Source organism: Lottia gigantea, assembly GCF_000327385.1.
Source record: "Lottia gigantea unplaced genomic scaffold LOTGIsca_131, whole genome shotgun sequence".
Lineage (NCBI taxonomy): Eukaryota > Metazoa > Mollusca > Gastropoda > Lottiidae > Lottia > Lottia gigantea.
The window spans coordinates 36,112-48,313 of record NW_008707443.1 but is presented as its reverse complement, the minus strand read 5'-3'; the positions used below and the strand labels follow the sequence as shown (position 1 = coordinate 48,313).

General features: G+C 31.4%; 1 protein-coding gene across 1 annotated transcript in view; it reads left to right on the top strand.

The window, feature by feature from the left end:
• LOTGIDRAFT_172309 (hypothetical protein) overlaps window positions 1-11,913 on the top strand; it is a gene marked incomplete at both ends in the record, with an annotated part of 52,246 nt that extends 40,333 nt beyond the window's left edge. Inside the window, 6 exons of the mRNA XM_009049183.1 lie at window positions 1,292-1,417; window positions 3,328-3,430; window positions 6,680-6,821; window positions 6,905-7,029; window positions 7,197-7,281; window positions 11,668-11,913. Coding sequence (XP_009047431.1) covers window positions 1,292-1,417; window positions 3,328-3,430; window positions 6,680-6,821; window positions 6,905-7,029; window positions 7,197-7,281; window positions 11,668-11,913 — 827 coding nt within the window. The remainder of the gene's footprint in view (window positions 1-1,291; window positions 1,418-3,327; window positions 3,431-6,679; window positions 6,822-6,904; window positions 7,030-7,196; window positions 7,282-11,667) is intronic.
• Window positions 11,914-12,202: the final 289 nt, after the last annotated feature.

Here is a 12,202-nt window from a genome sequence, read left to right as displayed (position 1 = left end):
TTAAACATATATGAATTAGATCTGCCGAACCCAGATATAAAGGTGGACAAAAGGTATATTCGGAGAAGCATTAGAAACTTAATTTACCTTTTGTTTGTCTCACAAAATGCCAGCGGTGGAGAGGACAGGAATTTGATTGGCTGGCAATAGCCTCAAACAGACGAATGTTCAAGAAGGCTATCTTTAGACCCTAACTGAAGTGACTAGATTAAAAATAAAAGCTTATATTCTTATAAACAAAAGGAAATTAAAATAAGACTGAGGTGTACACATTGAATATCTGTAGAATAAGTACATGTTTGTCTGAAGAATTTTATAATTGTGATATATGAGGCTCCAAACCTAGCCAGACTCTCGATACTTATTGAGTTAGTGATATCTCTGGCTTTCTGGTAGTTTTCTGTTATTAAAGGAGATTTCATCATAAAGAGTAAGGTTCAGACTCAATCAACATGAGCAATATGAACCATGCTATACTATGATGTGTTTTTATTACAAGTACAGATGTATGTATGATTTAGTTGGAAACTTTCTGATCATATTGATCTGTTGATGGTTAGCTATGTTTTGTTATTTAGAAAATTATTTGACTGATTTGCTATTACACATTGAACATCAATGATTCTGCTATCCATGGTGAACAGTTGAAGGTTTCAATAAGGAAATAATTTTTTTCTCAATATGATGAATGTTCTGTTTACAATAGTTGAATATTCTTTAGAACAGTTAAATTTTTTGTCTACAAGAGTTGAATATTTAGTCGACAAGACATGAGTGTTCTCTCTACAAAAATTTATTGGTCTGAATGTTACATCTACAAGAGTAGAATGTTCTGTCTACATTGTGTTGAATGTTCTGTTAATAAGGGTTTAATGTTCTGCACGATCTTTCCACAAGAGTTGAATGTTCTATCCACAGTAGTTTAATGTTTTGTATATAAGGAGTATTCTGTCTACATTGCGTTGATTGTTCTGTCAATTAGAGTTGAATGTTCTGCCTAATGAGTTGCATGTTCTGAATGTTCTGTCTACAAGAGCTGAATGTTCTGTCTACAAGAGCTGAATGTTCTGTCTACAAAAGTTGAATGTTCTATCTACATGAGCTGAATGTTCTGTCTTTAAGAGTTGAATTTTTTGTCTACAGGAGTTGAATGTTCGATCCCCAAGAACTGGATGTTCTGTCTACAAGAGTTGAATGTTCTGTCTACAAGAGTTAATTATTCTGTCTACAAGAGTTAAATATTCTGTCTAAAATGATCAGATACATGATTTGAATGTTTTTGTTATTGTAGGTATGATGAACACAGCTAACATATCCAACCTGACCAAACCCTTATATTTTTTCCTTATAAGGGCATGTACTCAGGCCGGTCAAGGCCAACCATCCCCAATAATAAAAGTTTTCATGAAGGTAGAAGGTAAGATTTTTTGTTTATGATAGTGTGATAATAAAAGAGGTTTGTCCTCATAACTGGACACAAATATTTGGAAACCAATTACTGAAGAAAATAATTTTTACAATGGTACTCTTGTCTTTTTATGGCAATTACCAAATGACACTCAAAAAAGTCAGGTTTACCAACCTTTTTATGTTTATGTGGTACACTTATTGCATCTAATTGGTTCCGGTAATTCCCCATTATCACTCAAAAAATTATGGTGATAATTAGGCTACCATTTTAGTCATCAATCAGTAGAATGGTTTTGCAATGTCATATGAGTTGATAAACTTAACAAGACAGGTTCGCCATTTTCAGGGGTAGAGTTAGGTCTTGACTATAGTCATCAGAAGTACTAGAAATGTATGAATATTGCATAATTCCTGCAAATATACTTTAACTAGGAATTTCACTTTATTATCTATGGCATTTGTATATATAACAAAGTATGAAGAAATGACGAGTCATCTTTTTAACTATAAAATGTGGATAATTCTGGACACATATGGTTTTGAAAGCTCAAATTTCGACTGTGAGCTGTGATCACTATTACTGATTCCACTATCTGAGACTAACTTAAGATTAGTTAAAAAAAAATGGCGGATCAGTCCCTTTAAAACAAGACCATACTTGTTTCAAAATCTGTTTTAAAACCCAGATATCAGAATTGAATTTGCTATTTCAATATTATAGTATTTTACTTTATTTAATTGAAAAGATATTACTATTGGTATGAATGTGACTTACTGTGATGGATTTAACGCCCAACACTTTCCCAAGGTCTTCATACATCTTGGAATTGTTTTTCATTGATTCTAGCTAGGTCTTGGCAATTTCTTCTATAGTATATACAACAACTTTCAAGGATGACATACTTTCAAGAATGATATACTTTCAAGAATGACATATTTTCAAGGATGACATACTTTCAAGGATGATATACTTTCAAGGATGACATACTTTCAAGGATGATATACTTTTAAGGATGATATACTTTCAAGGATGACATACTTACAAGGATGACATACTTTCAAGAATGACATACTTTCAAGGATGACATACTTTCAAGGATGACATACTTTCAAGGATGACACACTAGCAACTAGTATTAAATTTCAATGTGATTAGAAAAAGATTTGTTCTCATGACAGGTTAACCACTTGATTCAAATAAAAGTACATATACGTAATAAACCAGAAAATTTATTTCATGATAAATGTTAAATAAGCCAGTGACAAATTTTTATATGCCCACATTTTGACAGATTTATTGAAAAGAATGGGTTTCATTATTGCCCAAGGTTGAACCCTATCAAAATAACAAAAATTGAACTCTTAGACAAGTTCTAATTGCACTATTTTTTAATTAAAGTTTTTTGAGTTATTGTACTTGATTTACTTGGTGGGCCATTTTGAGGGGTTGATTTGAGTCTTGAAAACATGTAAATAGTCTTCAGAAGTACCAGAAATATAAGAAAATCGCATATTCCTTCAAAAATATCTCAAACTAGGAAATTTACTCACTATATAAATCACAGAGTATCTTAAAATGACGAGTCATCATATTAAGATTCAAACACGGATAATTCTAGACACACATGGATTTGAAGGCTTAAATTTCGATGGTGAGTTGTGAACACTATTACTGATAGGATTAGCTAAAAGAAATTCCCTTTCCGAGACTAAAGTATGATTTATCAAAAAGAATGGCATACAGATGTCCCTTTAAAAAACCAAGTAATAAGCAATAAGAATGAGAGAAACAATAAATGTCATCTTGATTGGAATGAAACTTGATATCTTGGGATACTCTGCTGTGGAGGAAAATTCCCCTTCTGTTCTTTTGATTTAAGTATGTTGCAGAGAAGTACATTTTGTTTTTTGTTGCAGATCCAGGTTTTTTGTCTGATCAACATTTGGGTATCATTGGTGGAGCAGCTATTGGTATTACATGTATTATCATAACAGTTTGTGTTATTTTCTTAAGACAAAGGTAATGATAGTTAAAGGGAAAGACACATCATTTTGGGGTGTTGAATTTAATCTTGAATCTATGTAAATAGGTTTCAGAAATAGTACTAGAAATGTATGAAACTTGCATAATTCTTTCAAAAATATCTCAAACTAGAAATTTCTTTTCCTGTTTCTATAGATGTCTTTTCTTTATATCAGTTGGAAAAAATCATTGAAACACATATTACAATATGTATTGTATTGTATCTCTTGTAGTATAATACATGTTTTGTATTAGATCTGTTGTATTATGTACTGTATTGTATCTCTTGTATCATGATACATTTACATCCTATTGTTTCTCTTGTATGATGAAACATATGTATTCTATTGTATCTCTTGTATCATGATACATTTGTATCTTATTGTATCTCTTGTATCATGATAGATATGCATCTTATTGTATCTCTTGTATCTTGATACATGTATCTTACTGTATCTTTTGTATCATTATACATATGTATCTTATTGTATCTCTTTTATCATAATACACATACATTGCATTGTATCTCTTGTATCATGATACATATTGTATTGCATGATTGACAAAAACCAGCAATAGTGTTAAAAATGTAAGAGTTTGTTTGAACTTAACTGCGTTACAAAGTTATTCGGATTAGACAGTTATCAAATAAAAAGAAAAAAATAGTATTACTTGTTAAGTATTGTGAAATATGCTCTAGGAAGAGAAATTGTCTTTTGTGTCATTAAAAAAATATGAGTCATAAACCTTATTCAAATTCCAAAATATTAATTAATCATTTGATTGAAAATTGTGTAGTTTTACTTACAACATGCAGAAAATGAAGGTTTTTAGAAATCAATAGTTTTTTATGTGTAGGTGATTGTGTGACAATTGCAGATGGAGTTTTGTATTTGGAGGAAGTCAATTATATCTTAAAAGATAAAGTTAGATAGACTTGAGTTAAAACATGCAATAAAGCAATGGTTCTCTGAAAAATAGTGAAAAATTTGTAAAAAAAATCTTTAAATCTCATCAAAGAAGCCTTCAATTTCAAAAAGAGCAATCAATCAAATCTGACTGCTCCTCCCACTTTTCTTTTTAATCTACCAAAACTTTTTCTTACATTTTCAATCTTTTTCTGACGTCTTATTTAGTATCAAATAACAATAGACAATGTTTGCTGTTTTCTTAATACTTTTTGTTTTGAATTTCACTAAAATCTTCCATCATGTATTGGTTCCTAGCCAACTGTTTCTACATCTCAAAACGTCTTGTTTTCCTCACAATAGATCTTAATATTAGCCAACCGTAGCATTTTTCATAATGAAATGAAAATCTAATACAAATGTGCCTATGTGTATTGAAGTTGCAAGTTTTTGTTAACTTCATCTGAATTTCCAAGCTTATTTGATGTAAATTTTCTAAACAGATACATTCATCTAGATTATCATTAGAGCTTAATTTCAGCTATACATGTCACCTTTTAAAAATCAAAATCCAACCTATGGTTCTCTTACAATTCCTCAAACATGTACAGCACCAATTAAAATTGTCTACAAGTAATAATATATAAATCTAACAACAATTATTTTTATTCTGATAATTTTAAAATTTAATTATATCAGCTGCTAAAGCATTAAAGGGACAGCTGCGCCATTTTGGGGGGTTGTGAATATATGTAAATAGTCTTCAGAAGTACTAGAAATGTACGAAAAACGCATAATTCCTTTAAAAATATCTCATACTAGGAATTTTACTCGCTATTTCTATATATGTCTTGGCCATATATCACAGATTATCTTAAGTTGATGAGTAGTTATTTTAACATTCAAATTTGAAGGCTCAAATTTCTATGGTAAGCTGTGAACACTATTACTGATTGGCTTAGCTTAATTCTGTTTCTGAGACTAAAGTATGATTGTTAAAAAAAATGGTGCTCCTGTGCTATAGACCCATAATGAATAAGTTTTATGCATGGAGGTCTCCTACATATTCTAAATACCGAAATACAGCACACTGTTTAATTAACAATTAGTAAACAAATTCAGTTTGATCAAGTGTATACTTGAAAGTTAATAGTATATATGTTATAAGCAAACTATTTGATTAATTGGTGTTTCTAATGAATTATTACGTATTCTTATTCATATCATTATATTCTTATTGTATATAATTAAGAGTTTTCACCAATCATAAATGTCCTTGTATGTAGTCTGGATAAACTAAAAAGGACTTTTTGAACTTTCTTGATCATTGGAATTCAGTTGGTAATTCTCTTCTAATATAGCTTATAATGAATTAATTACGGACTTGTGAGATAAACTGATATTTAAGAAGTGTTGAAATTTTCATTTTCATAAATGAAAATAAGGGAACCCATCTTTAAGAAATGTTTTTAAAATTAAAAAACTGCCCCGTTTAAACCTTAATCATCCACTCTACAAGTATCTAATTTAAACATAGACAATAATACTTGAAAACATAAGGACAAAAAACAGATGTTATTTATTATTTTGTCGATAGGAAAGAGTAGGAGAGCTGCCTAGAGCACTGTTTAGATTATCCAGACATGATATTGAATTTCATATAAAGAATGGTACAAATCTCATCTATTATAGCATTTATTATAGACTCTTGTTTTTTTTCTTTATTTTGCAATAAAATAGGATCGTAAAGAGAATCATTGATACTGACACTGATAGTATAAATTTGCACCATTCCCATTTTCAATCAGACGTCTGTGGTTCCTGCAATTCCACTAAAAATAAGTCTTTTATGACATCACTTTTATGTGAATATTAGCGCTTAAAATGAATTACCAATGTATTCTGAATCAAAATTAACTAATTAATATTAATTAGGGTCTCATAAGACAAACTGGTATTTTTCCCAATCATAAAAGCACCTATTCTTTCAATATGAATTTCAGCTGAAATCATCTTTAAATGGATATATGTGAAAGAATGAAACATAAAATCTTGGGCGTAGTCTTTCTTCCGGAGCTGTGACTATGGCCTTGTGATAATTAAAAATCTCATTATATTTATCACACTCTGTCATAAATTGAACCTTCTAGGGTGTTTATGAGTGAGAACAATGGTAATTATTCACATGACATATATATTGATAATTTATTTTTGATGGTGTTTGTTGTACAATTGTAAAGTGTAGGGTGTAATGGAGTGATTGTGAATGAATCAATAGACATTAGGTGACAAGAAATTTGTTTTTATCTTTAATAGATTGGTTGTTTTGACTTTTCAGGCAGTTACAAAAACGTTACATAGCAGCAGAAAAGGCAAATTGTGCACCATGTCCCCACGGATGTGTAGCTGGTAGCACTGCAACCAAACCTCTGGAAAATGGTCATATATCTCCCAAATCTCCACCAAATCATACTTGTAGAGTAAGTACAAGATCTATATCTCTACCAAATTATACTTGTAGAGTAAGTACAAGATCTATATCTCTATCAAATCATTCTTGTAGAGTAAGTACATGTCCAAATCTCTATCAAATTATACTTGTAGAGTAAGTACAAGATCTATATCTCTATCAAATCATTCTTGTAGAGTAAGTACATGTCCAAATCTCTATCAAATTATACTTGTAGAGTAAGTACAGTATCAATATCTCTATCAAATCATACTTGTAGAGTTAGTAAAGTATCAATATCTCTATCAAATCATTCTTGTAGAGTAAGTACATTATCAATATCTCTACCGAATCATACTTGTAGAGTAAGTACATGTCCATTATCTCTATCAAATTATACTTGTAGAGTAAGTACATGTCCATTATCTCTATCAAATTATACTTGTAGAGTAAGTACATGTCCATTATCTCTATCAAATTATACTTGTAGGGTAAGTATGGGGTCTATATCTTTATGAAATCATACTTGTAGAGTAAGTAAAAGATCTATATCTCTATCAAATCAGACTTGTAGAGTAAGTACAGTATCTATATATCTATTAAATCATACTTGTAGAGTAAGTACAGTATCTATATATCTATTAAATCGTACTTGTAGAGTAAATACAGGATCCCCATTTCTATCAAATCATACTTGTGAGTAAGTACAGGATCTATATATTGTGAGTAAGTTCAGGATCTATATCTCTATTAAATCATACTTGTGGAGTAAGTACAGCATCTATATATCTATTAAATCGTACTTGTAGAGTAAATACAGGATCCCCATTTCTATCAAATCATACTTATGAGTAAGTACAGGATCTATATTTATTTCAAATCATACTTGTAGAGTAAGTACAGGATCTATATATTGTGAGTAAGTTCAGGATCTATATCTCTATCAAATCATACTTGTGAGTAAGGACAGGGTCTATATTTATATCATATCATACTTGTAGAGTAAGTACAGGATCTATATATTGTGAGTAATTACAGGATCTATATATTGTGACTATGTTCAGGATCTATATCTCTATCAAATCATACTTGTGAGTAAATACAGGATGTATATATTGTGAGTAAGTTCAGGATCTATATCTCTATCAAATCTTATTTGTAGTCATCAAATTTTTGATTGATATATCTATCAAGTACCTAGTTATTATCTTTTCCAAATCATACATTTTAAACAATATTAACACTAAATAGAACTAGAGCCACACGAGGCACAGAGTGGGACTTTGCAAATGTAGCAAATTGCAAAAGACCCTGAAAAAATCAACCTTCCACGATAATTAGATCATGTGCAAGAACAGTCTAAAGTTGAGAAATTTTTCTAATACCGGAAGTAGACGTCAGACCTCACAAGTGAAAGTATCAGCAGATAGCCAAGGTCAATGACTTTGATCTTGTAAAGGAGAAGGTCTAAAAAGGTCAAGATCAAGAGATATACGTCATCAAAATTTCTAATTGCACACGACTATAAAACTGGAAGTTGACATAGGACAGCAAATATAAAAGTATAAATAGATAGCCAATGCCAATAACGTTTGATCCTACAAAGGTCAAGGTCAAAAATTGAAAATTTTGGATTTCCAAAACCTGTTCCTTTTTTGAACTATGAAGCGGAAACAACCGAACTTCTAAGACAAAGTGGCTCAAAACATGAGATAATTGTATGCAAAGTTCCATTTAGAACAAATGTATACTTTGCGAGTTATGCCCTTGGCCAAAAATGTCAATAATGAGTAATTTAACCCGGATGTGCCATGCCCACCTCAAATTTTTTTGCATAGGTTAATTGATATTCAAAATGTTATGTCGTGTTCCAAATTTCAAGCTTCTACATTATACAGGTCAAAAGATATAGGTCAACAAAAGTCAACAAAGGTCAAAATCGAAAAATAAAAATATCCAAATGTAAAAAACCCGTTCCTTTTTTGGAACTATAAAGCTGAAACAACTGAGCTGTTAACACAAACTGGCCAAAAGGATGAGGTAATTGAGTGCAAAGGCCCTTTTTGAACAAAAGCATCCTATGCGAGTTATGCCCCTGCCTCTAAATGTAAACAATTAGTAATTCAACCCAGATGTGCCACGCCCACATAAGTTTTTTTGTCATAGGTGAATTCATATTCAAAGTGTCTAGTTATATTCCAAATATCAAGGTTCTACATCAAATAAATCATAAGATATACATACACCAAGATCAAAAAGTCGCAAATATTGTAAAAAAAAAACTCAAATTTGAAAAAATCATGAATTCCAATTTTGCTTTATAAAAACGATTGTTCTATATCTATGTAAAGTGCACGAGAAGCACATTAGGAAACCGAAAAAATGTACACTCTAGGTTAATTAGGTCACGTGCTAGAGCAGTCCAAAGTTGCGAATTTGGCTTTTTACGGATAGCTATAAAACAGGAAGTACATGTCAGAGGTCAAAGGTCAAAGTATCAAATGATAGCCAAGGTCAATGACCTTTGACCCTATGAAGGTCAGGGTCATCAAAGGTCAAGGTCACAAGAAATAAGCTTTCAAACTTTTAAAAAATTCGACCGGAAGTTGCGAAAATGCAAAAGCAAAATTCAAAAATCGGCTTGCAACGTTTTGGGAACATTAGACAGCAGATTACATCGACACCAAATTTATGCAGATTTAGTTTATCCCTAAGGACTTATTTCGATTTTAAGAAAATTAGATAATCAAGATGGCGGCCAAAGTATCACTTCCGGTCTGGATTTTATATTCTTCGTTTTTTTGTATTAGCTTTTACTTGCGACCTGCATAAATTCCGATGACCTATTTCATTTACACCGGTAGTTATTCGACCGGAAGTAGATTGTACTTTCAATTGATTCCACCTTCAAAACCGGAAGTGACGTCAAAACTCTGACTGTATCATATCATTGACTTTATTGATGTCTCTTTGTATTTTAAATTTCAGATCAATCGATGCAAAAACAAAAAAGTTGCAAAAAAATTGCAAAATTCAATCGAAAAAAGTTTGCAACAAATTTTCGAATTTCGTAATTTTTCAAGTGCTATCTGATCAGAAATTACAGCCAGATTTTAAAAATGAAAACCCGAAGAAAATCGATGCAAAAATGCCTTCAAGAGCCAATTTACGAGTTTTTGCATATGTTGCACTGTGACACTTACGGTTTTGCAAAAATGTTCCAATTCATATTCATTAACAACGTTGCCACTGCAGAAGGTTTACACATGTAGAAATGTTGATGTAGCTATTGAAGCCTAGGCTGTGTGCCCTGTGGAAATTTCGAAAAAAAAAAAAAAAAAAAAAAAAAAAAAACAGAATTGACAATATGATAACAAACTGGGACTTTGTGAGTCCTACAATAATTGATATAAATAATGCTGAGCACCAAGACTTAGATGCTTAAAAGATAATTTTTAAATTATCAATCTATATCTAACAGTTCTATTTCAATTTTCAGTCTGAAGAGCTTTGGTCATTATTAACACCATCTGACAAGAGTACGGTAGACAGCGTAGGTTCCAGTAGTGAAACACAGGGAACAACATCAACCACCTCTGGCACAGATTTATACTGTCACGTTACCAGTTGTTAACATATTATACCTCATATTATAACTGAAGATAACCTCAACATACACTTAGACATTTTAACAAAACAACATACACAATCATTAGGAGGTATGGAACTGGGCAATTGTGTGAAGACTTTATAAAGCACCTGGGAGGACTTATATATACCTGACAGTTGGAAAGTGAGATCTGAAAGAACAGCAACTTGAAAGGGAAGAAGCATTCATTCTTTTATTTTGAGGATCTTTGTCACAGAAATATGTTGGACTCACTCAACCCTTTAAACACTGAGTGTAAATAAAATAAAATATCATATACCCTGAACTCCAAGTAATATGACTTGGAATAACACTTGGTAACTACTATCTCATCTGCTTGAGTATATATCTCATGATGATTTGCCTGCTAGAAAAGTCGCTAGTATTTAAAGGCTTAAGGAAAAGAATTAAAAAAGCTATCTTTCCTTTGTTTTTGAACTGTAACTTGTACATACAAAAAGGACAAGACAACAATTTGAGAAAAAAATAATCCAATCTTCAACTGATTTTCACCATCTGAAACTTCTTAAATGTGCTGAGCCTTTCTCATTTACTAACAGAATGGAGGATATAATCAAAGTTTGATAACTGATATCCAACTGATTTGATCTAAAAAAGGGCACATTTATTGTCTGTAAGGAAATGTTTCTTGTGATGATCTTTTAAGAAAAATTTCTTTCAAATAGGATTTTTAAGATGATTTCTTATAGTTTGTTCTTAAGACATTAACTGATAGAAAAAGGCAGGAATGGGTGGAAAGCTTTGTTGACTGGGAACAATGTAAGTAAAAGTTATGACTGGTGTATAGGGAATCTTGTTGATGCTCCTGTGTCTTCTGTGAGCTGAAGATTGTGATGCAGCTACTGCTGCTAATGTGTCAAACAGTACCAGGACAGGAAAATTCACTAGGATGTGTAGGGCTGGGTAAAATAATTGAAATAATCGATTATTATGGTAATTTATAATTTTGATTATCGCTTATAGAATTTTATCATCGAATAAATGTTGAAGTTACATTTTCTCCACTGTACCCGTAATCTCTTCCACATAGGGTACTTCCTGACTTACTATACCCACAATAAAATATACCAACTTATCAAAGCAGTAATATACTGCTATGACACAAAAATATCCCATGAAATTATGAATTTTGGCATGCATTTTATTTCATAATTACCAGGTTTCTCAAGGAAATTATTTTGATTATTAATCAATCATTGATCGGTAGTCTGCCATCGATAAGCGATCTCAATTTGGTTATCGATACCCAGCCCTAAGAATGAGAACGTGTATATTGGAAAGAAATGGAATGATACAAGAAGTGCAAATTCAGAAAGCGTTTTACTGCGCTGAAGCTACAGATGTATTGGACGATGATGAAGTGGTCAGTGGAAAGGTAATGAAGAGGAAGAACACATGGACAGGAGCTTTCAATGGTTTCATGGAAGCCTGTAGCTTGAACCCGGACATTTAGAGCATATAATCCTCTCATTCCTTTAAATTTTGTAAAATATGTGTACATAGCTACCTAGATTCAGAAAATCTCAAAATGGCTGCTATTTAAATAAAATTGGTATGTGAAGAACTAGTTATATTGTGTTGTTGGTTTTGTTTACATTTATTCAGGACCTTATCTTTATTACATTTTTGCCTTTCAACATTTGTCGCTGATTTTTTATATTAGATATATTTTATTTGTTGGAATTGTTGTGCTCGACGTGTCACATGACTTATTACAGGACTTCAAGGAGCATGCCCCATCA